The sequence below is a fragment of the Carcharhinus amblyrhynchos genome, chromosome 9 (assembly GCF_965287045.1).
Source record: "Carcharhinus amblyrhynchos chromosome 9, sCarAmb.v2.hapA, whole genome shotgun sequence".
NCBI lineage: Eukaryota > Metazoa > Chordata > Chondrichthyes > Carcharhiniformes > Carcharhinidae > Carcharhinus > Carcharhinus amblyrhynchos.
Window position 1 is genome coordinate 79,299,014 of NC_137332.1, and position 26,692 is coordinate 79,325,705.

Here is a 26,692-nt window from a genome sequence, read left to right on the forward strand (position 1 = left end):
CTTTAGATCACTTTCCCATTTATGAGTTGCTATTCTATGCACTCAATTTATTCAATCAATTAAATATCAGAAATATTAATGCCTACAATTAAGTGTAACTATTCACTTTAATTCAAAAGGTAACAGATAAATCGGAATGAATTAAACTTTTCTATGTTGTGATAAACAATCTTGAAGCTGCTAGACTTGAATGTTGTCTGTAATTAATGATCAATATTTTTAAAATAAAACAAAGTACATTTGGCTTGCAACCAAATGAATTAATTTGGTCTCGATATTTCTGTCAATTTCTTGATTAGCAAATTAGATGTGTGATGAGTTAAAAAGAAAATAGTAATATTTCTGCCAGTTGGCAAACAGGACAAAAGTTTTCAAATGTAATGACATCATTACTTCTTCTTCAAAAACTAAAAACAAAGGAAAGAGCACATGGTCTCCTGCTAAGCTTTAGATTCTTTTGTTTAAGGATTATTTCCATGCTCAAATTGGTTATTTTCAAATTCCAATTTATATACTCTGATTTTCAAAGTTCCCATTTACTAAAAATGTGTTCAAAGTAACTTTCAAAATGTATATTATGTATATCCAACATTTCTTGAGCAGTAATTGTAGCCTGCAATTATATCCAAGATTAGGGATTCAAACATTCGCCTGGTTTCAAATTACACTTATAATACAGCTTACAGCTCCCATTAGATTTTAAATTCAATATCAAAACTACTTTGGAAAAATCACAATTTAAGGGGAAAAAACATTAAAACTAGCAACAAAACAAAGAAGAATTCACACAAATTCTTCATTAGACACACTCATTCAATCTAGAAGCTCCCAAATTCACACATCTCCACAACATTTTGCTTTCATTCAATCTTAATTATTTAAAGCTGAAATGAAAATAAAACAAAGAAAACAAAATAGATTAAGGCAGTAATGTCAGTTCTTCTTTCTTTCAAAACTATTATTAAAACTCAAAGGAAAAGGTAAATTCTCAAGAAATTCTACAGCCACAAACAGCTTTTGAAATTAAATTAAAGTGTAAAACATCCCATTTTACAGACTCAGCATCACCATTCTTGCAGCAGAACAAAGCAATTGCTTCAGTAACTCTTCTATCATTTTATCATTTTTTATCCTCCTCGTCACTTTAATTCAAAACACAACTACATTCATTGAATATGCAACTTCAAAACAACTAACAGAAACAGAGCAGAGTTAACTAAGACTCAGAAAAAAAATCACACAGATGCTAACACAGACAGCAACTCAAGTTTTCCTCATCAACTTGGCTTTCAGCTTTCCTCGAATTGCACTTGTGTTTTAAATATGCACTCAGAATACAGTAATTCAAACTTCTTTCCACACTGTTTATTAGCTTTTTCCAAACATATATTGGCTGTTTCATAACTGAATTTCCCACCATGCTTAGAAATGGATCTGTAAGAAGATTTTGCATTTTGCTAATTAGTTGTGATGTTTCTGGATGAGGTGAAGGGATAAAGTTCTTTCCACTTGCTTCCCCTTTTTGTTTTAGCACAAAGGACCCCTTGAGGTTCTTTGTGGTGTGAGGACTTGAGATGACTCTTCATGCCCTGTACCGTCTGTTTTGATGGGGTTCATGGGAGTGTGGAAGTGGGCCAATTCTAACACATACTTGTCACATGGGGGATTATCTCAGGGCCGTCCCTGTCTCCATGCTTACGGGCCTCATTTGTTATGCTTTCCCAATCTGTATCACAGTCTAACAAGTCCCTCTGAACCTATCATAGAGACGTCAATCTGTCACTGTCTCCATCTACACCTTGATTTTCAAAAGCACACATCTTACCCCTTTGAATGAGAGTTGCAACTTTAACTTGTTTATTTCCCTCTGATACTTTGCTTGGTCAGTCGATTTCTGTCTCTGTTCTGTGTTTGACTTATGTAAGACTTTCACAGCAGCCTGTAAATTATTACACTTCTGCTCTATCTCCAGAATCCTTCAGTTAGCTGTGTCTCTTTCTCGCACAGTTCACACTCTCCCTCAATCTGCTTTCTCAAACTACATCTGCAACTGACTCATATGTAACACTTGAATTTACTTTCATTATTCAGCTTTTAAGCCTCTAACACACCATGTATCAATTTCCTGTTTTGCAGCACTTAACTGCTGCTTCAGTTTACTGATCTCAGCCTTTTTCTGACACAACTCAATTGCTGTGGCCTTAGTTAACTTGGAGGCACGATTCCCTTAGCCCCTTCCAGCTTCTTTCCAGTGCTGCTGACCAGTGGGTCCTTGAATCGCAAAAACTTTGTCAGCATATTCTACCCACTTTGGCTACTTGCCATTTAGATACTCCTGGAGAACCTTCTGCCAGCCTTGTAGTTCACTAGCCATGTTTTAATCTGCCTTTGTCCGCCCACGTCATTTGATTCAATGCGGTGTGACTGGCAATCAGCCAACTTAACCACCGAAGGATGCCATTGAACTTGGGTCAACTTGGACAAAGCAATTGCTTCAACAACTCTTCTATCGTTTTATCCTCCTCTTCAGTTAACCTAATTCAAAACACAACTACATTCATTGAAGACACTCAAACTCTGAAATTATTGTACAAATCTTCTTTATTGTATTGTACCAAGTCACCACAAAATTACACTAGGCATCAAACTTTGTTATTCACGAAGAAACAAATCCCTGACTTATTTTGTTACACACAAAATAACTAGATTTTGACCTTGTCTGTTATACACGCAAGTATTCAAAAGGTATCAAAACTTCACAAAATATCCAAGCTCATGAGTTAAACTTAGAGATACTATTGGTAGAGAGGTGAACTGAAGAGATTCCCTGCTGATGGGTTTTGTTCCAATATCTCAGAGTCCCAAACTTGGGGTCTTGCTTCTACAGTGGTTGATTTTGGGTTACTGCTGCCGATGTCTGTGTCTCCTCTTTATAGAGATCCTGCTGGCACTGATCATGCTTTCAGTCACATACTCCAAGGACAGGAAACAGTCAATCACTGTCTTTTTGTTCATGTGCACTGAAAGTTGTGCCTCTATCGGGAGGTTATAGTTCTCTCAGGAACACAACACACAGGGTCTGTTCAATCACTTTTTGTTCAAGGCATAGCAACAGGCACTGTCTAATCAATTTCTATGTTCCACAACTGCACATCCTGTTCTTTGCTGCTCCTAGTCCTTAACCTGTTACAGAATTAGCCCTTTTAACCATCAGGCTTTCCTGGTATCTTCACTTTGCTCGTCTTTATGAATACCCATCAGACCACACATTGATATTTAGAAGAATGAGAGGTGATCTTATTGAGACATGCAAGATTCTGAGAGTACTTGATGGGGTGGATATCAGGAGGATGTTTCCTCTTGTGGGGGAGACTAGAACTAAACAGAGACAGATCAGACATGATCTTGTCAAATGGCAGATCAGGCTTAAAGGGCCGAATGGCCTACTCCTGCTCCTAAGTCTTATGCTCCTATTAATGTCAGTTCCATTTGTAATGAAGATGCAAATTATTTGGATGTGCTCACTTGTAAGATATGTTGCATATGTTCACTCCCATTAACAAGTTAATCTTTTTGTTGTTGTTGAATGGAGTACAGGAATGACACTTATTAAGTGGGAAGTGAATTAAACATAAACATTTGCATTTATATTGAGCCCATTGCACACAAGCAGCTAATGCAGCAACTATCCTGTAACTGATAACAACAGACTACTCATTTCATTGATGTGATGGCTGAGGGAAGAATGTTGACTTGGATACCAGGAAAGCTGTCTGATCTCTCCCCCATAGTGCTGTTTACCAACACTACCTAACAAAGCAGGCAGAATCTTCACCCAACCTCTTTTAACGCCTTCGAAAGTCAAGAAATACAAATGAACAACAAAGTTTTCCTACAAATTTTTAATTCAGATTTATTTAAGTAACTCCTCAAGGGTAATGGACAAATATATAAAACATATTATAAGAAATATATACAATCCCAATGTAAAGCATTCTAATATTTTTGGAGTGGAAGCTAATCTTTGTACAACTGAGAAATGTTATATTTTGATTGTGGCTCCTTTTAGATTGGAAATCACCAAGAATATCCAGAATGAGAATTTGAATGAACCTGTACTTTTGCTGCTTCCAAATCCCAGTTAGGACTTTGCAGTCGCAGGGCTGGTTCTTGGCTTTGACCCATGATGCTCTTGAGCCAGCTGATAGGTGTGCAACAATGACCAAGCAAATTAGTAATTGCCTTGCTCTGCAAGGACTCTTGGACTCTGCTTGGCAGCTCTCTGCAGTAGCCTGTGGTGATCAGCAGCACCTTACATGTAGGGTTGCCAGCCTTCTAGGGACTGAACATTAATATCTAGGATTAATGGCTTGGAACAACCCAGAAGAAAAATCATTAGGGCATTTATTCATTATAAAAATAGGGGACTTAAAAAAGAAAGGATGCTTAACTGACAGTCAAGAATCCTCTAGCGAAAACTCAGTTGGAGGGTGAAAACCACGCGATGAAACCTTGAGTCAAAGCTGGAAACTAAACCAACGCGTGGTGCACTGCACAACAGCTGCCATGCACGCCACTCGTGCTTACTGAAAATTAGCCTGGCAGTTAAGACAGTATTACCAAAACATATAGTATCTCCAGTGAAGAAAAAATTTTTAATATAAATAATACAAACCTGTAATAGCAAAATTCCAAAAACTTTGTTTAAAAAATGTTTTGAGCTCTCACCATACCCCAAAAACATTAGATCCAGCTTCATAATAATACAAACAATGTGGCATTTAGAAAAATATTCCACCAGTGATTTGGAGGATTCTTTTAAGCAAGACAGTAGAGGAAAAAAAAATTAATCTCATTTTCTGACTCAAGTAACAACTGACTTTTCACACACAAAGCACAATCAGCACAAAACTGTGATACATTCGAGATGCTAAACTCATCATTTCAAACTGGGCAGTCGCCACCTTCGATTTCCTTCTCCAGCCTGACCGGCAGCACCACGTGGGAAATGCGGCTCCACAGGCCACCCAGTTTGTCTGCATTCATCACGTTGAACTCTCCCGGTTTATCAGAGCAGAACTTCTTCTTGAGAAAGTTCTGGACTGTCTCCTCCAAGTTTTTGAGAGGCAAGTCCGGGTTCAATGTTGGCTCGTCCAGCAAGACCGTGATCAACAGGGAGACGTCCTTGAAGGCAGCATTTTCATGGTCACAGTACTTGTAGAACAAAAGGGTAGAAGCGGGTGGGAGATCCTGGAAGTGATGAATAATGACAGCCTTACTCCCCTCCTGGAATGCCAATGACAGCTGGTTGTCTAGCTCGAGCTTCACCATATCACTGCTCAGCGATTTCTTGTCAGATCCACTGATTTCAAGGGTACTTGAATTAAAAACAGAAGCATAAGCTTCACCTATCCTGCATGTGAGGCACTGCATGGTTCTAATAGCATCCTGAGCAGCAGCAAACATGAGGATAACAGGCTCAGTATGCACTGCTGTGCCTATGTGTTTCTTCAACAGGATACCGCCTCGTATCCACAGTTCATCCTGCTGATTAGGGAATATGGTCTTCATCTCTTTCCACTTGCGCAGGAAGAGCTCCTCTCTCTCCTTCAGCATTGCATGATCAGTCACCTTGGATATCCAAAGGCAAAATACACAGGCACCCAAAACTATAGTCAGTCCCATAACTGGAATCACAAACCTCCAGAAGAATTTGGTTCCTAAGGAAAGATGAAATGTACACGATCAGTTACTTATTTTTGTTCCAGGGGTAGTTGATAGTATCAAGGTAGTTGCGAAGGCCTATTCAAGCAATCACTTCGGTGATTGAAATTCCCAATCTCAGGCACATTAGGCAAAATAAAATAACTTAGCTTGAAGCAAATAATCAGAACCAATTCTACCTAAATGGCTGCTCAATAATATAGGTTTTTAGGTTTGGGATTCATCATACTTACAGTATTTACAATATTCTGGTCCCCTGCAATTTCTGTTGTTCCATCATTGGCACCTATGCCTCCAGTTGCTGAGGCCTAGGCTCTGGAATTCCATCTTAAAACATTTCCACATCTTGCTCCTTTTAAAACACCGCTTAAAACCCAGTCACCTGTCTTAGTACCCTCTAATTAGACTCAGTGTCAAATTTTATTTGATAATTGTTCTGTTAAAACCTGTCTATAAAAGTTGTAATTGTTGCAGTGGAGATTCTGTAATCTCCACTGATTACAAAATGGTATTAACATAAAAGAATAACTCATACAAAGTTGTAACTTCCTATATTGGTCACCTGTTCTCTCCTCATGGCTACAACAACCACAGGAACCAAACAGCAAGAACTGCTCCAACAGTTAATATGATCATGAACTTGCATATTTCCCATATTTTATGATTCCCTGCCAGATCAAAAATGTCTCTAGCCCAGCCTTGAATATATTCAATGATGAGCATCCACAACCCTCTGTGAGAGAGAATTCCAAAAATCCACAACCCACCAGTGAAGAAATTTCTCTTCCTTCACATACACACACACATACATGCACACACACACATGCAACATGCTGATTTAAAAATTCCCATAATTTGTTTCCAAATACTCCCCTGGACTCATCCCTTTCTATCTCTGCAACCTCCTTCAGTCCTGGAATCTTCTAAAATATCTGTATTCCTCTAATTCTGGACTCCTGAACATCCCTGATTTTAATTGCTCCACCATTGGTAACTCTGCCTTAAGAACATTAAAACTAGGAGCAAAGGTAGACCAAATATCCCATTGTGCCTTTTCCACCACTCAATATGGTCATGGCTGATATTCAACTTAAAACTTCCAATTTCCCACCTGTTCCCTTTACCCCTTAAATCCCTGAGAGACCAAACAAAAATCTTTCAAGCTCAGGCATAAATATATTCAATGACGGAGCTCGCACAAGCCTCTGGGGTGGACAATTTCCAAATATTCCAGCAATAGTACTGAAGACTTGTACGCCAGAATTGCAACGCCCCTAGCCAAGCTGTTCCAATGCAGCTACAACACTGACTGTACACTACTATGCCGTCTTCTCTGTTGGGTCTATCCAGCTGGTAACACAGTATATAACCAGATACATTGATGTCTGGCACATTATCTGTAACGTATCATTCCATGAGTAGGATTATGTCAGGCTGTTGCTTGATGGTTCTGTGGGACAACTCTCCCAGTTTTGGCACAAGTCCCCAGATGTTAATCAGGATTCAAGCTGGTCTATGTTACCAAATCCATGAATCATATTATACACTGCAAATGGATCGTCCCCTTAATCTTCTATATTCAAGACATTATAATATTCTATACTCAAGGCAATATAAGCCAGGTCTATTCAACCTGTCTCCATAATTTAACACTTTTAACCCTGGTATGATTCCCATTAATCTGCATCGCACTCCAAGACCAAAATATATTTCCTAAGGTGTGATACCTAGAACTGAATGCCATGTCCCAGATAGGGTCTGGCCCAGAGTGCTGTATGACTGTAAGATAACATCCATCCCTTTGTATTCCAGCCCTTCAGAATGCTAACATTCCATTAGCTATTTTACCCGTTGACTAAATGATTGATTTCTCATTATTCAGAAAGAGAGAGATCTGTTTCTTTCAAATCCAATATAGATGGTCTCACACTTCCACACATTGAACTCCATCTGCCACAGTTTTGTCTGCCCACATGATTAGTCAGAGATGACCTACGGTTTGCAAATTTGCGCTCCCATCTATACTTCACTGACCAACCTAAATTAATGTAGTCAGCAACTTAAACGTATGATTCTTTATTGTTACAACCAAGTTATTTATTAATATAGTGAAAGGTTAAGGCCCCAGTACAGTTTCTTGGGAGTGGAGGTTGTGGGGACACAACTATTCAAACCCTGCCAATTTGGGTACACACAGGGTTTATCTCCTACCTCTAAAACCCATTTCCTATCCAAACCAACAGGTTTCCTCTAATTTCATGCATCCTTACTTTCATTAACAGTCTCTTAAGTGGCTCCCATTATTTATTTGTCAATGCAGCTGGAGCTTACTCTATTTTTGTGGAAATTTCACGCAAGAAAGTAGAACTTTTCCCAATTTTGGGCACCCAGGTCAGCAATAACCATCAGTTACCAGTTATCAATAAGAGATACTCTAACCACTGCCCCTTTATATTCAATGGTGTTACCATCACTGAATCCCCCGCTGTCAACATCCTTGGGGTTACCATTGGTCAGAAACTCAACTGGACTCACCACATAAACACATTGGCTACAAGAGCAGGTCAGAGATTAGGGATACTATGGTGAGTAACTCACCTCCTGATTCCCCAAAGCCTATCCACCATCTACAAGGCATAAGTCAAGAGCGTGATGGAATATTCCCCACTTGCCTAGGTGAGTGCAGCTCTGACAACACTCAAGAAGTTTGACACCATCCAGGACAAAGCGACCTGCTAGAGTGGCACCACACCACAAACATCCACTACCTCCACCACTGACACTCAGTAACAGCAATGTGTATTATCTACAAGTTGCACTGCAGCAATTCACCGAAGATCCTTAGACAGCACTTTCCAAATCCAAGACCACATCCATTTAGAAGGGCAAGGGCAGCAGATACTTGGGAACACCACCATCTGCAAGTTCCCTTCCAAGCCACTAACCATCCTGACTTGGAAATATATCGCCATTCCTTCACTGTCACCGGGTCAAAATCCTGGAATTCCCTCCCTAATGGCAGTGCGGGTCAACCCACAGCAAATGGAGTGCAGCGATTCAAGGAGACAGCTCACTACCACCTTCTCAAGGGCAACTAGAGATGGGCAATAAATGCTAGCCAGCCAGCAACACCCATGTCCCAAGAATGAACAAAAAACCCCATTAAAAACAAATGCTCCCCAATCTGTTCCTACAATATATCCAATCACTTCAATCTTGGGGAAGTCTTCCTAAAGACACCACTTACTACTTTCCACACCAGTCATCCTGCTAGCTCTCTAAGACTGACAGTTAATGTCGACTGAATGAAGATCTGCCCTATGTACTTCTGCCTACTGGAATCTGGGATGACATTAAATTTGAGAATCCTTACAGGCAGCAGGCTTTCTTTTAAGCCCAAAACAAATACATTTATATTTTTACAGCTCCACCACTCTTGCATTTAAGTTAATATTTTGTTCTCCAATGAGTATCAAACTCAGTTTACCTTTGTGTGTTGGTTCTTTGATTCCATAATCTGCAGAAGTAACAACAATTTTAGAATAAAGAAATGAAACACAAAGGTTTATCTGAAAAATAACATGATACACAGCCCTGTCAAGCCTACTCTAGCAGTGTACTATATACCCTTCCCAGGATAACATCTCTATTTTCTTAGCAACCATCTTTGAAGTTTCTTAGAACCCGATTACTGATTTTAGAAAGATCCCACTCACCAAATTTATGGCAATGTGGTCTTTAAACATTGAATGATGTCACTTGGTGACATGACATTTAAGTTTACCAGGTCTTCCAGCAGATTGCTCACTCATCAACAGCTTCTGCTCATTTTAGAGAACAATACTGAGGGTTGGATGGTGTGGGGAATCAATTCTCAGTTCTGGGATCTGATGAGTGAGAACAACCATTGCATATCTCCCCTTCCTGCGAAATGTCAATGATCAGTGAACTGAGGAAGGCATGTGTTCTGGCTACACTCCAGTATTATCAGACACTTGTGTACAATGGTACATTTTTCAACCCAATGCTTGAAAGAATGAGAAACCCAATCACACCTAACAAAGTCAAACTTATCACTCCCAAAACAGCTCGTTATAACTTACCTGCTACAGTCGGCCTGATGAACTGTCTTCTTTGTTTTGAATCAATGTAGTTCTGTGTCTCCCTGCAGTTCTTGGTTTGGCGAAAGCCAACTAATGGGAAGGAAAAAAATAAATGGGAAATTATTAGGGCACAGCAAATCATGGATATTTAAAAGTATCTTCCCTAATATATTTAATTTCAAGAACGATCTCTTCATTTGGCATGTTTGTAATCTGAAATCTCTCTCTGTTCCTATTGGGGGACTGCAGGGAAGACTTGCAATCATTACAATACAGGGTAGTGTTATAATATGGAGCTCCCCTAGTTTCTGAGTAGCTGATGTACAGAAGAGCCACTCCATCCAGATGACACCAAATATATCTTCAGTGAATGAAGCAATGTTGTTTCAATATAGTTTAATTGTTAATTTACATTGTTGCAAACATGGATTCCACAGTGGAGTAACATTTTAATGTTAGGAAAATGTACAGTGCTCCTGCGATATTTCCAATACCCCGTACATGCTGAGATTAACTCAAACATTTCCATGGAGAAAAAAAACACATCCATCAAGAGGAAAGGTCCCCATCTCAATGCTTCGCTTCTCACACACTGTCAGTAATTGATCTTCATTATTCTCCAGCAATGCACGTTATCTCCACATATTTGTTTTGAGTAAAAGGCCCAACACTTACTTTTTATAGTATTCCAGGTTATTAAAACAGAATATAAAACTTCTTCCAATTCTTCCTTAAGATGTTAGCTTTTCCCCGGAGTATATTTTGACGTTTCATGACCTCAATCAAATTGGGTCATTTTACAATTGAGTCTTGATAGTAGATACAAAAATACAAATGGCACCACAGTCCTAACTGGAGATACACGCAAATGCATACACTGTAGAGAGGACAACATTGTGTTCAGCAACCAGGATGATTTTGCCCTTCACTAAACCTGGGGAACAGCTGTCAATTTGGTGTCTATAGTAATCTTTTCACTGAGATCTGGTCTATGCGGCTTAACTGTTCACTGTGCCACTTGTTGAGTCATCAAGAGAATCATAGGATGGTTACAGCGCAGGAAGAGACCATTCAGCTTGTTGTGTCCATGTTGGATCTTTACAAGAGCAACTCAGCTAATCACAAGCTCATGCCCTTTACCTGTAGCCTAGAAAATCTCTCTCTTCAGGTTCTTATTCAATTCCCTTTTGGAAGCCACAATTCAATTTTGTCTCCTCAACAAATACAAGCAGTGCATTCCACATCCTGCATACACAAGTTCATCACCCTTTGTCCTTTTGCTGATAACTTTAAGTTGCTATCTTCTGGTTCTCAACCCTTCACCAATGGGAACTGTTTTCTCTATCTATTCTGTCTGAATAAAAGTGTTCAAATTATGAGCAGACCATCGAATTTCTGATCAACTTCTTTAAGGAAGACAACCCAGTTTCTCCAATCTATCTACAAATTTGAAGTTCCTCATTCCTGGAAGCTTTCTCTTAAATCTTAACTTCATCGCATCTAAAGCTTTCACACCTTCCTAACTGCCTCTCCTCATTATTCCTACCAAAACATATCAGTTCACACTTCTCTACGTTAAATTTGATCTGCAGATCATTCCACCAGCCTACGTCTTTTTGAAGTCTGTCAATATCCTCCTACTTTAATGTAATCTGCAAATTTTGGAATTGTGTCTGGTACACTCAAGTCCAGGTCATCAATATACATCACATAAAACAGTGATGTTGTTGTTTCTGAACTCTAATCTGAAAAGATTCTGTCCTTGGCACCTCCAGGACATCCTCTCCTTCTAGCACTGCAATATTCTCTGTAACCAATACTGTCACCCTTCGCTCTTTTTCTTCACCTTTTCTGAACATCCTATCCAGGAATATTTGAACCTAATCCTGCTACTAATCTGTATTCTTCAAGCTCCCACCCAGTGCCTGACACTTTGTATCCACCAAATTGAGCATGAGCACCAAACACATCATAACATTTTATCCTGACAGTTCCTTCATGCAGCCTCTGAGACATGTAGTTAGCCTCGTTGATGTCACTGGTGAACACAGCTGCTGCAAGTCCATACATGGTATCATTTGCTCACTCAATCACCTCCTCCATTGTTTTAGACTTCAGAATCTGCATCACTGATCCAAAGATCTCCTCCCTAGCAATAAACATATCATCCTTCACATCCTCCAATCCCGCCTTCTTTTGAACCAAGTCGCAGATGTCCACACATTATATCTTTTCTATATGGCTATCTATCAACAAAGGAGGAGACTGCAGCTGGGAACAGCCACATTTCTTTAACTGATCCATGTGACTTTACTTTCAGCACTACTCCCATTGACAATAAAAAGACACTGACAGTAGAAGAATATAAATCTTCCCAAACATACTCATTTATGACGTACAAGCAGCTTGACACCAAATCCTAAATGTACAGGTCCTATCAGCAGATTACAACCTACCCAATTCTCAGACTAACTCAAAGGAGAAAAGTCAATGCACAATTCTGTGGATATGCTCAGGTTGCTGAACATAACTAATATAGATCATTTGAAAATCAAAAATTATGGACCAAAACTTCAATCGATTGTCACAACCATTCCAGTGGAATTAATGTCATGCTAAAGTGAGCAACAAGTTCAGCATCATTTAATCTAGACATCTTCAAACCCTGAGGTGATCCAAAAAAGTCTGAACCTGGTAGGTGGGTCTTCGAAGTGGGAGACAGATGCCTCCTCCATGGTCACTCACTGCTTCTGATGAGATTGACAAACATTCATTTTGAAGAAAATGGATAACCAGTTGAATAGTTTTCTTGCAAATATTATTGTACCAGGCTCATTGGGGGGGGGGGGCTAAATGTAGCACAGATTTTTTTTATTGTGCGTCATAATCAACTTCCACCGATGCAAGTTGCCACAAAGCCACCAAAGTGGCCATCTAATGCTGTTATGGCTTGGATTGAGCTTTTACAGAAATCCCTGGAGTGCAGGGATGTTCTTGAACCAATTCAGTCTTCCTAAGAAAAGCTCTCTTGACGGAGGGACTCTATTATTGGTCAGTGAAAAGTAGGAATGTCTGAAATGCAGACATATGGAATGACATAAAACAATGCCCTGTATAATACCAATATCTCACCACCCATGTCTCAAAAGTCCAGGCGATAACTGTTGCCACCTTTTAGTACCACAACACCTCACATCAGATGATTAGTTCTAACCAAAGGTGGAATTGCCTTAAAGTCAACTTCTGAAGGTTTTTTTTGAAAACTCTCCAATTTACTCTTAAGAACATAAGAACATAAGAAATAGGAGCAGGAGTAGGCCATCTAGCCCTTCGAGCCTGCCCCGCCATTCAATAAGATCATGGCTGATCTGTCGTGGCTCAGTTCCACTTTCCCGCCCTCTCCCCATAACCCTTAATCCCCTCTCTTATCAAGAACCCATCAACCCGCTTCTTAAAAATATTTAGCGAGGCAGCCTCCACCACTTCAACGGGCAGAGAATTCCAGAGATTCACCACCCTTTGAGTGAAGAAGTTCCTCCTCAACTCCATTCTAAACCGCCTCCCCCTTATCTTGAGGCTGTGCCCCCTAGTCCTACTGTCTTTTTTGAGCGGGAAGAGTCTCTCCACTATCCTATCCATCCCATTCATCATCTTATACGTCTCAATGAGATCTCCCCTCATTCTTCTAAACTCTAACGAGTACAAGCCTAGTTTATTCAGCCTCTCCTCATAGCTCAATCCCCTCAACTCCGGTATCAGCCTAGTAAACCTCCTCTGCACTCCCTCCAGGGCCAAAATATCCTTGCGCAGGTGCGGCGCCCAAAACTGCACACAGTACTCCAGCTGCGGCCTCACCAATGCCCTATACAGCTGCAGCAAGACCTCCCTACTTTTATATTCAATCCCCCTCGCTATGAAGGCCAGCATCCCATTCGCCTTCCTGACCACCTGCTGCACCTGCAAGCTGGGTTTTTGCGACTCATGCACAAGGACCCCGAGGTCCCTCTGCACCGTCGCCTGCTGCAGTTTTTCGCCACGTAAGTAATAGTCCTTCCTACCATTCTTCCTACCAAAGTGGACCACCTCACACTTGCCAACATTAAATTCCATTTGCCATTTCCTGGCCCATTCGCCCAGCCTATCTAGATCCTTCTGCAGACTCTCCACACCCTCCGCACAATTTGCCTTTCCCCCAATCTTGGTGTCATCAGCAAATTTCGACACCCTGCACTCGGTTCCCTCCTCCAGATCATCTATATAAATGGTAAATAGCTGAGGCCCCAGCACCGACCCCTGGGGCACCCCACTAGTCACCATCCGCCAATCCGAATAGCACCCGTTGACCCCCACTCTCTGCCTCCTATTTGACAACCAATCCTCTATCCACGCTAACACCCTACCCCCAACTCCATGTCCCCTGACCTTCTGCAATAACCTCTTGTGAGGTACCTTGTCAAACGCCTTCTGAAAATCCAGAAAGACCACATCCACCGGCTCTCCTCTATCCACTGCCCTAGACACATCCTCATAGAACTCCAGTAAATTTGTCAGACATGACTTCCCTTTAATGAAACCGTGTTGCGTCTGCCCTATCAAGCAATTCCCTTCAAGATGCCTCGCAATTTCCTCCTTAATGACGGATTCTAACATTTTACCTACCACAGACGTTAAACTAACCAGCCTATAATTCCCCGCCTTTTGCCTGGCACCCTTCTTAAACAACGGCGTAACATTAGCCGTTTTCCAATCTTCCGGCACTTCCCCGGAATCCAGCGACGTCTGGAAAATAACCACCAAGGCATCCACTATAACCTCCGCCATTTCTTTCAGAACCCTCGGATGCATTCCATCCGGTCCTGGCGACTTGTCCACAATCAGCCCCTCCAGTCTGTCGAGCACCACCTCTCTAGTAACAGTAATGTCATTAAGACCCTCCAGTCCTACCACCTTTCCATCGCTAACACCCGGCAAATTATTCACGTCCTCCTCCGTGAAGACAGAAACAAAAAAGTTATTCAATACCTTAGCCATTTCCCCATCCCCTACCACTAGGTCCCCTTTCTCATCCTCTAAAGGACCAACGTTCACCCTAGCCAGCCTCTTCCTTTTTATATATTTATAAAAACTCTTTGGTGGTGAACCGTTGCAGCCCCTGAGGTGCAAGTAGACCCAAAGTGCTGTTTGGTAGAGAATTCCTGTATTTTGACTCAGCGACAGTGAAGAAATGACAATGTATTTCTGGGCCAGGATGCTGAGTGACTTGGAGGGAAACATTCAGGTGGTGGGGTTTCTAGGATCTGCTGTTCTTGTCCTTCTAGATGTTAGTGGAAGGTGCTGCCTAAGGAACCTTAATGAGTTCTTGCAGCGCATCTTATAAATGGTACACATGGCTGCCACTGTTTGTCAGTGGTGGGGAGGGATTGATGTTTGTGAAGGGGGTAGCAATCAAGTGGGCTGCTCCGTCCTGCATGGCATTGAGCTTCTTGTGTGTTGTAGGAGCTGCAATCATCCAGATGAATAACACTCCTGACTTGTGCCTTGTAGATCTTGAACAGGCTTTGGTGAGGATGGTCAAGAGGTCAGTTACTCATCATAGGATTCCTAGCCTTTGACTTGCTCTGGTAGCCACAGTATTTATATGGCTGATCCAGTTCAGTTACTGGTCAATGGTAACCCCCAGGATATTGATGGTAATGCCACTGAACATCAAGGGCATTGGTTAGATCCTCTCGTGTTGGAAATGGTCATTGTTTGGCACCCGTGTGGCACAAATGTTAAGTGCCACTTGTCCCAATGCCCAGCCTGGATATTGTCCAGCTCTTACTGCATTTGGACATGAACTGCTTCAGTATCTGAAAAGCCACAAATGGTGCTGAACATTGCCCACAAACATCCCCAACTCTGACCTTCTGATGGAATGGAGGTCACTGATAAAACAGCTGAAGATGATTGATCTCCAACCATTACAACCATCTTTCTTTGTGCCAGGTATGACTCTAACCAGTGGAGGATATTCCCCTGATTACCACTGACTCCAATTTTGCTAGGGCTGCCTTATTCGGTCAAATGCTGGCTTGATGTCAAGGGCAGTCACTCTTTCTTCATCTCCATGGCATTCAGGTCTTTTGTTCAAGTTTAAACCAAGATTGTAACTAAGTTAAGAGCTGAGTGACCCTGGCAGAATTCAAGTTGAACATTTGTGAGCAGATTATAGCTGAGTAAGAGTCACTTGATAGCTTTGTTGATGACCCCTTCCACCACTTTGCTGATAATTGAGAGTAAACTGATGGGATGGGAATTGCCATCAGTTAGTAGATGCCTGGGTAGATGCCAGCGTTGCATCTGTACTGGAACAACTTAGCTCGGGGTACGTCAAGTTCTGGAGCACAAATCTTTTATTATCAGAATATTACCAGGGTCCATCGTCTATGCAGTATCCAGCGTCTTGAGCTGTTTTTTGATATCACACAGTGAATCTTATTGGCTAAAAATTGACATCTGTGATGCTGGGACCTCCAAAGGTGACTGAGGTGGTCCAGAAAGTTGAAACACCATCTACATATCATTTACATATCTTATTACATATGGAGAAAAATTTATATGTTCGATAGATGTGCACTTGCATGACACACATACGTGACTCAAACATACCTGGAGCTGCGCTTGAAGATGAAAGCTGAGATTTTCGCTGTAAAACGGTTGGCTTATTGCCAGCTGAAGGCAATGGATCTGCAAAAGAAAAAAAATTCCATAGTCCACAGAGTAAAATCTATTCACTTTTTGACCTCTGGATTAAAATTGACAGGAATGCAGGTTGTGAACCTAATATAACATGGACACATGCACAGTTAATTTAAGAAATGTTTTAAAACTAGGTAATTTTGACAACTGTTTGAAGTTTATTTACTAGTGTCACAAGTAGGCTTACATTAACACTGCAATGAAGTTACTGTGAAAATCCCCTAGCTGCCACACTCCAGCACCTGTTGAACACGGGTCCCTGGAGCTGTCAGGCAACAATGCTAACCACTGAGCCATCAGGCTGCCTTTGAATGAGGCCATCTGGCCCATCGAGTTTTAAAGTTTATTTATTAGTATCACAAGTGGGTTTGCATTAACACTGCAGTGAAATTACTGTGAAAATCTCCTAGCCTCCGGTGCGTGCTCAGGTACACAGAGAGAATTTAGCATGGCCAATGCACCTAACCACAATCTTTTGGACCATGGGAGGAAACCAGAGCACCCAGAGGAAACCCACACAGACATGGGGAGAATGTACAGACTCCGTACAGATAGTGACCCAAGCTAGGAATCGAACCTGGCTCCCTGGCTCTGTGAGACAGCAGTGCTAACCACTGTGCCACCATGATTGCTTAGCACTCATTGCTTTCAGACAGACTGGAAGTGCAGTCAACATGCCAGGATGCAATGTGACAAATGGGCAGAATCACTGCAGCCGCATACATCTCCCTCATGCAGATTTTCAAAGATTATTCCTAATGTGGGTCATGTAGAGGCCCTATACACAGTATCCAACAAGTCTGACTTCAATTGTGACTGCAAATATTCTTGGTCATTTCCATGTACAACCTTAAAGTTGACAATAAATTGTCAAAGTAAATGCTGACACCATAAGTCATAACCTGCTTCGATTTGAGTACATATCCATAATCTTGGCAGTCTGCCTCCTACCTCCTAACCTATTGATCAAGCCAATAGGTTGTTTCTGATTTAATCTTTATTAACATTTCTCTAAGTGACTCTTGCTATAATTTAAATAATGCAACTGGAACTACTTTCATTTTTGTGCAAATTTATTGCTAGAAAATAGAGTGCTTCCCATTTTGGTCACCCAGCATCAACAACAAGCACTCCAGCTCAGTAAAAATTGCCAGTTATACGCAAATTGTAGCTTCCTCTGCTCTGCTCTTACAATGTGCCTCTGCCATTCCAACCTCAGGTGAGCGCTCCTGACAGCATCACTGCACAAATTCCTGCCTTCTGCACAAATCATCTGCAGCCTCTGTGTGTAAGATGATCAATTAGTGATGAACAAAGGTGGATTTTTTCTGGGTAAGAGTCCTTAATAGCAACAGGAAAAGTCTTTTTTTAAAGTCTAAAATAAGCTTCTCATTTACCATAACAAATAAATTCCACTTATGCCAATGAAAAATCTTCCATGTAGTATCCCTGAATCATACATTTTGTGCAATGGAAAGAAGCTGACTTGCATGTATTTATATTTGTGTTTATATTTTACAGCTCCACCAAAATGTACCACCTTGTATTTTAGAGTTAGTATTTTGTTCTCCAGTGAGTATCTGACTTACTTTACCTTTAAGTGCTGTTTGTTTGGTTCCTTCTTCTGCAAGAGAAAAAGGATGACAATTTGAGCACGAATAACAAAAAATTATAAACAAAAGTATATTTGCAAAAATAACATGCGTGGCCTCCTTGAGCTGACTTCAACAGTGTACTGTACAACAAAATTGTTCTATCCACAAAAAAAAAGCAAATTTAATTTGGCCAATTCCTGCCATCAGTCTATACTCAATCATTGGCAATGTGATGGAAGATGTCACCAACAATGTTATTAAGCAGCACTCACCAATATCCAGATCACCAATGTTCAGTTTGGGTTCTGGCAGAATCAGTCAGCTCCAGAACTCATCACAGCCTTGGTCCAAACATGAACAGAGGAGCCAAGTCCCAGGAAGTGAGGTAAGAGTGACTGTATTTGATGTTAAGGCAAGGTAAAGCCCCAATGGTTCCAGCTGACCGTAGGTTGCTCACCCCTTTGAGGGGGGAAAGCTGACTGGTGGTGGTTTAACCTGAGGATCATTTAGCATCACATAGCCAAGGCATTGTTTGGTTGAATGTGGCATTTAGAAGTCTCAGAGAAATTTAAATCAATGAAAACTAGGGGGAAAACTCACTGGGGTCATACCGAGCTAAAAGGAAGATGGTTGTAATATTTGAAGACAAACCATATCAGCTTCAGGACATTTTTGCACAAATTCCTCAGAGCAGTGACCTAGGCACAACATCGATGAAGCTATTTCATCAGTGACCTTCCTTCTATTATAGGATCAGAAGTTGATAAGAAGTAAAAATGTTAAATGATGATTGCGTAAGTGTTCAGTTCCATTCATGATCCCTGAAATACTGACACATCTGTTCCCAGGCGCAACAAGACCTGGACAACATTCAGGCTTGAGCTGATAAATGGCAAGTAATATTAGGACTACATAAGTGTCAGATAATGACCATCTCCAATAAGATAGAAACTAACCATCTCCCTTTGAGAATCAACAGCATTATCATCTATGAATCTTCCATAATTAACATCCAAGAGATTACCACTGTATAGAAACATAACTGGACCAGTCATATAAATACTGTAGTTACAAGAGCAGGCCCGAGCCTGGAACACCTATGGCGAGTAACTTGCCTCCTGACCTGTTCAGTATCTACAAATCTCAAGTCAGGAGTGTGATGGAAAGAAAACTCTCCACTTGCCTGGATGAGTGCAGCACCAACAAGAAGCTCGACCACATCCAGGACAAAGCAGTCTACTTTACTGGCACTTGTCCACAAACATTCTCTCCCTCCACCTCCAATGAACAGTGGCAGCAACATGTACCATCAACAAGATGCATTGATCTTACTGAATTGCAAAGTAAGCTCGATAGACTGAAAGGCTTACTTGTGCTCCTATTTATTATGATTACATAGGAACTTACAATACAAGGCAACTTCAATTTCCAACAGATTGCCCACTCATCATCATGCAGCTACTGCTCATTCCAGATGCTTAAAGGTTAGACGGTTGGAAGTTCAAGTACAAACTGCTTCCGGGTCAAATCTGGAATCCTAACAGTGAGTAAAGGGCATAGCCATGGCAAATTCTTTCTTCTTGTTGGCATTAAGGGTGCTCCTTGAAATCTCATTTACTGGTCCTTTATGAACTATACTGAGAAAAAACACATTCTGCCATTGGCTGCACTCCAATAACATGAAAATAGCCATCACCAGATACTTGTGCCTAGTGGTACATTATACGACCCAATTCTCCAATGAATTAGAAATTCAATCGGACGTTACAATGCACAGATTGCCACTCCTGAAGAGCTTGGTACAGCTTACCTGCCACGCTCGGCCTGGAAAACTTCATACATGATGGTTTAGTGTAGTTCAGGGACTCCCTGTAACTCATGGATTGGTAAATGTCAGCTACAGGAAGGAAAGAATAAACAGTAGATAATGTTAGGGTAAAATATGGACATTTAAAGTACCTCCTCTAATATGTTCAATAAAAGAAAATACATTTGGCACGTTTATTATTGGACACCTCATGGCCAGAATTTTCTAGCAGTTCACACTGGCAAGATTTTCTATTCCTACCATGGTGCACCCCCATCGCAAGTTTCTGATGGAGAGGGGTGCAGTCAATGGGGGCAGAAGGTCCTGCCATCAGCAAATGGCACGCTGCCTCCTGGTGCGAGAAACACGCTGCAGGGAGGCCAGAGAATCTCCCATGTTCTGGATGAGGGAGGACATAATTGTCCTAAAGCGAGCACAGTAAAGGTTCTGGATACGAGGGAGTTGGGCAAAGAAGAGAGATTGAGTAAGCTAGGATTATATTCCCTGAAGTTTAGAAGAATGGGAAATTGTCTGTTTGAAACACATAAAACTGTTAAGGGACTTGACAGGGTAGCGGGGAAGTGGTAGTATTGTGGCATTGTCACTGGACTAGTAATCCAGAGACCCAGCGTAGCACTCCGGGGAAATGGGTTCAAATCCCACCATGGCAGATGGTCAGATTTGAATTCCATAAAGATCTGAATTAAATATTTAATGATGACCATGAAACCAATGTCAACTCCTATCTGGGAAATCTGCCGTGGTGGGATTTGAACCCATTTCCCCGGAGTGCTGCCCTGGGTCTCTGGATTACTAGTCCAGTGACAATGCCACTATACTACCTCTTCCCCGCTACCCTATCAAGTCCTAAACAGTTTTATGTGTTTCAAGTAGATAATTTCCCATTCTTCTAAACTTCAGGTAATATAATCCTGGTCTGGCCTACATCTGACACGAGTCCCACAGCAACAGAAACATAGAAAATAGGTGCAGGAGTAGGTCATTCGGCCCTTTGAGCCTGCACCACCATTCAATATGATTATGGTTGATCATGCACTTGCAGTATCCCACTCCTACCTTCTTTCCATATCCTTTGATCCCTTTAACCATAAGGGCCACGTCCAGCTCCCCCTTAAAATTATCTAACAAACTGGCCCCGGTTTCTGTGGTAGAGAATTCCACAGATTCACAACTCTGAGTGAAAAAATTCTTCCTCATCTCAGTCCTGAATGGCTTACCCCCTTATTCTTAGACTGTGACCATTCGTTCTACACTTCCCCAACATCAGGAACATTCTTTCTTCATCTAGCCTGTCCAGTCCCATCAGGATTTTATACGTTCTTATGAGATTCCCTCTCATGCTTCTAAATTCCAGTGAGTACATGCCCAATTGATCCAGTCTTTCTTCTATATCAGTCCTGCCATTTCAGGAATCAGTCTGGTGAACCTTTGCTAGACTCCATCAATAACAAGAATGTCCTTCCTCAGACTAGGAGACCAAAACTGCACACAATACTCAAGGTGTGACCTCACCAAGGCCCTATATAACTATAGCAAGACATTCTTACTCCTATACTCAAATCTTCTTGCCATGAAGGCCAACATGCCATTAGCTTTCCTCACAGCCTGCTGTACCTGCTTAATGAACTTCAGCAACTGTTCCACCATGATACCCAGATCATGTTGCACTTTCCCTTTTAATAAACTGCCACCATTCAAATAATAATTTTCCTTCCAGATTTTGCCACCAAAGTGGATAACCTCACATTTACCAACATTATATTGCATTTGCCAAGTATTTGCACACTCAGCCAACCTGTCCAAGACACCTGCAGGCTCTCAGCATCCTCCTCACAGCACACACTGTCACCAGCTTAGTCTTGTTAGCAAATTTGGAGATATTGCATTCAATTCCTTCATCCAAATCATTAATATATATTGTGAATAGCTGGGGTCCCAGCACTGAACCTTGCAGTACCCTACTAATCACTCTGAAAAGGACTCCTTTATTCCCACTCTCTGCTTCCTGTCTGCTAACCTGTTCTCTATCCATGTCAACACATTACCCCCAATATCATGAGCTTTAATTTTGCTCACTAATCTCTTGTGTGGGACCTTGTCAAAAGTCTTTTGAAAGTCCAGATACACAACATCCCTTGTCTACTCTACTGGTCACATCTTCAAAAAATTCCAGAAGATTTCTCAAGCATGATTTCCCTTCTGTGAATCCGTGCTGACTTGGAATGATCCGTTACCACTTTCCAAATGCTCAGTTATTATTACATCCTTAATAATTGACTCCAGCATTTTCCCCACCACCGATGTCAGGCTAACCGGTCTATAAACCGGGGGGCTTTAAACTAGAAAGGTTGGGGGGAGGGAATAGAGATGAGGAGACTGAGAGCGAGGAGGTTAGCTCCCAGGTAGAGAAGGACTGTAGACAGTATGAGAGGGAGATTAGATGGGTGATGGAGAAAGGAAGCGCCCAGACCAAGGGTCTGAGGTGTGTCTATTTTAACGCCAGGAGTGTAGTGAACAAAGTAGATGAGCTTAGGGCGTGGATTGCTGCTTGGGAATATGATGTGGTGGCCATTACAGAGACTTGGATGTCTCAGAGACAGGGGTCGTGGGTGGAGAGGTGGACTGGTGGTGAGATGGCGGCATGGGCTCGTTGGGCCAAAGGGCCTGCTTCCCGGGCTGATTTTGTTCTTTGTTCTTTGACTGGGTACTTCAGGTGCCAGGATTCAGATGCTTCACGGAGGACAGGGAGGGGGGCAAAAGAGGTGGCGGAGTGGCACTGTTAATCAGGGACAGTGTCATGGCTGCAGAGAAGGTGGATGCTGTGAAGGGACTGTCTACAGAGTCTCTGTGGGTGGAAGTTAGGAACAGCAAAAGGTCGATAACTTTGCTGGGTGTTTTCTACAGGTCGCCCAATAGCGACAGGGAAGTTGAGGTGCAGATAGGGAAACAGATCCTAGAGAGATGTAGTAATAGCAGAGTTGTCATGATGGGAGACTTTAATTTCCCAAACATCGACTGGAATATCCCTAGGGTAAGGGGTTTGGATGGGGAGGAGTTTGTTAGGTGTGTTCAGGAGGGTTTCCTGACACAGTATGTGGATAAGCCTACGAAAGGAGAGGCTGTACTTGACCTGGTGCTGGCTAATGAACCAGGACAGGTGACGGATCTCTCGGTGGGAGAGCATCTCGGGGATGGAGATCATAATTCTACCTCCTTCACGAAAGCATTGGAAAGAGATAGGATCAAGCAGGCTAGGAAGGTGTTTGTCTGGAGGAAAGGGAAATATGAAGATATCAGGCAGATAATTGAATGAGTGAACTGGAAGGAGGTATTCTTGGGGAAGAGTACTGAAGGAAGGTGGCGGATTTTCAAGGAATGTTTGACTGGAGCTCTGCACGACAACGTTCCGATGAGACAAGGAGGTTTTGGTAGGTCGCGGGCACTGTGGTGCACGAAGGTTTTGGTGAACCTAGTCAGGAAGAAAAGGAAGGCGTACAAAAGGTTCAGAGAGCTAAGAGATGTTAAGGATCTAGAGGAGTATAAGGCTTGTAGAAAGGAGCTTAAAAAGGAAATTAGGAGAGCCAGAAGGGGTCATGAGAAGGCCTTGGCGGGTAAGATTAAGGAGAATCCCAAGGCATTCTACAAATATGTGAAGAGTAAAAGGATGAGATGAGAAGGGATAGGACCTATAAAAGGTGAAGGGGGAAAAGTCTGTGTGGAACCGGAAGAAATGGCAGAGGTGCTTAATGAGTACTTTGCCTCGGTATTCATGGTGGAAAGTGATCTGGGAGGTTGTACTACAGGTTTGCGGCAGACTGAGAAGATTGAGTATGTGGATGTTAAGAAAGAGGATGTGTTGGAACTTTTAAATTCTATCAAGATAGGTAAGTCACTGGGACCAGATGGGATGTACCCCAGGTTACTGTGGGAGGTGAGGGAAGTGATTGCAGAGCCCCTGGCGATGATCTTTGCATCGTTGATGAAGACGGGAGAGGTTCCGGAGGATGGAGGATTGCGGATGTGGTTCCTATTTTCAAGGAAGGGAACAGGGATAGCCCAGGAAATTACCGACCGGTGAGTCTGACCTCAGTGGTTGGTAAGTTGATGGAGAGGATTCTGAGGGACAAGATTTATAAGCATTTAGAGAAGTTTAGAATGATCAGAAATAGTCAGCACGGCTTTGTCAAGGGCAGGTCGTGCCTTACGGGCCTAGTTGAGTTCTTTGAAAATGTGACTGAACACATTGACAAAGGAAGGGCGGTGGACATGGTTTACATGGACTTCAGCAAGGCGTTTGATAAGGTCCCCCATGCAAGACTTCTTGAGAAGGTGAGAGGGCATGGTATCCAAGGGGCTTTGGCCTTGTGGATCCAGAACTGGCTTGCCTGCAGAAGGCAGAGAGTGGTTGTGGATGGGTCTTTTTCTGCATGGAGGTCCCTCACCAGTGGAGTGCCCCAGGGATCTGTTCTAGGACCCTTGCTGTTTGTCATTTTCATAAATGACCTGGATTAGTAAGTTCGCCGACGATACGAAGGTTGGTCATGTTGTGGATAGTCTGGAGGGATGTCAGAAGTTGCAGCTTGACATAGATAGGATGCAAAACTGGGTGGAGAAGTGGCAGATGGACTTCAACGTGGATAAATGTGTAGTGGTCCATTCTGGCAGGACCAATGGGATGCAGGAGTACAATATCAAGGGTAGGAGTCTTAGCAGTGTAGAGGAGCAGAAGGATCTTGGGGTCCGGGTCCACAGGACTCTTAAATCGGCCTCGCAGGTGGAGGATGTGGTCAACAAGGCGTGTGGTGTACTGGCCTTCATTAATCGAGGGATTGAGTTTAGGAGTCAGGAGGTAACGCTGCAACTTTATAAGACCCTTATCAGACCCCACTTGGAGTACTGTGTACAGTTCTGGTCGCCTCACTACAGGAAGGATGTGGAAGCTATTGAGAGGGTGCAGAGAAGATTTACAAGAATGTTGCCTGGATTGGGAGACATGCCTTATGAAGATAGGTTGAGGGAGCTAGGGCTCTTCTCCCTGGAGAGACGAATGTTGAGAGGCGACCTGATAGAGGTTTATAAAATGTTGAGAGGGATACATAGGGTGGATTCTCGGAGGCTATTTCCCAGGGCTGAAATGGTCGCTACGAGAGGACACAGGTTTAAGGTGCCGGTGAGCAAGTACAGAGGAGACGTTAGGGGTAAGTATTTCACTCAGAGGGTGGTGAGTGAGTGGAAGCAGCTGCCGTTGGTGGTGGTAGTACAGACGAACTCGCTGGGGTCTTTTAAAAGACTTCTGGATTGAGTAAATGGGATCTAATGGGACTGGGAGTTACAGATAGTTCTATGGCTTGGTAGGTATAGATGTGATCGGCGCAACTTGTGGGCCGAAGGGCCTGTTTGTGCTGTAGTGTTCTATGTTCTATAATTCCCCATTTTATCTCTCCCTTCTGTCTTAAAAAAGTGGGGTTGCATTAGCTACTCTCCAATCCACTGGAATTCTTCCAGAGGCTATAGTATGTTGGAAAATTATCACCAATATGTCCACTATTTCAAGGGCCATTTTTTTGACTACCCTGGGGTGCAGAGCATTAGGCCCTGGGACTTAGTGGCTTTCAATCCTAACAATTTCCCGAATACAATTTCCTGACTGATAAGGATTTAATTCCTCCTTCATGCTAGACCCTCTGTCCATTAGTACTTCAAGAAGGTTCTCTAAGTCCTCCTTAGTGAAGACAGATCCAAAGTATTTATTCAGCTTGTTTGCCATCTCTTTGTTGCCCATTATGAATTCATCTGATTCTAACTGTGAGGGACCTACATTTGTCTTCACCAGTCTTTATCTCTTCACATATCTATAAAAGCTTTTGCAGTCAGATTTTATGTTTTCTGCAAGTCTACTCTCGTATCCTATTTCCCCCTTCTGAATTAAACCTTTTGTCCTCTGTTAGATTTTAAATTTCTTCCAGTTCTCAGGTTTGCTGCTTTTTCGGGTCAATTTGTATACCTCCTCTTTGGCTTTAACACTATCCCTGATTCCCCTTGTTAGCCATGGATGAGCCTCTTTCTCCATTTTCCTTTTATGCCAGACAGAGATATACAGTTGTTGAAGTTCATCCCCATTCTTTATATGTCTGCATTGCCTATCTACTGTGAACCCCTCAAGTATCCTTTGCTAGCTTATCTTAGCCAATGCACATCTCATACCATCAAAGTTAGCTTTCCTCAAGTTCAGGACTCTCATCTCAGACTTAGTTGTGTCACTTTCCAAGTGAATGAAGAATTCTACCATATTATGATCACTCTTCCTCAAAAGATCTCACACCACAAAACTGCTAATTAATTCTCTCTCATTACACAACGCCCAGTCTAAGATCGCCTATTCTTTAGTTTGTTCTTCAACATATTGTCCGAGAAAACCATCCCTTATACATTGCAAGAAATCCTCCTCCATCGCATTGCAACCAGTTTGGTGAGCCCAATCAATATGCAGATTGAAGTCACCCATGATATTTGCTGTACTCTTACTGCATGATCTCTAATTTCCTGACTGATGCCATCCCCAACCTCTACTACTGTTCGGTGGTCTGTATACATCTCCCACTACCTTTTTCTGTCCTTTGGTGTTCTGCAGCTCCACCCATACAGATTCCACATCGTCCAGGCTAATGTCCTTCCTTCCTATTGCATTAATCTCTTTCGCC

The 26,692-nt window shown here is 42.1% G+C and overlaps 1 protein-coding gene across 1 annotated transcript in view; it reads right to left on the reverse strand.

Moving 5' to 3' along the window:
- Positions 1-2,596: 2,596 nt before the first annotated feature.
- LOC145347950 (uncharacterized) overlaps positions 2,597-26,692 on the reverse strand; it is a 46,761-nt gene continuing 22,665 nt past the window's right edge. Inside the window, exons 10-15 of the mRNA XM_080195943.1 lie at positions 19,974-20,060; positions 18,163-18,192; positions 16,479-16,556; positions 9,828-9,917; positions 9,212-9,241; positions 2,597-5,720 (exon numbers count right to left, since the gene is read on the reverse strand). Of these exons, the coding sequence (XP_080052069.1) occupies positions 4,945-5,720; positions 9,212-9,241; positions 9,828-9,917; positions 16,479-16,556; positions 18,163-18,192; positions 19,974-20,060 (1,091 nt within the window). The 3' untranslated portion in view covers positions 2,597-4,944. The remainder of the gene's footprint in view (positions 5,721-9,211; positions 9,242-9,827; positions 9,918-16,478; positions 16,557-18,162; positions 18,193-19,973; positions 20,061-26,692) is intronic.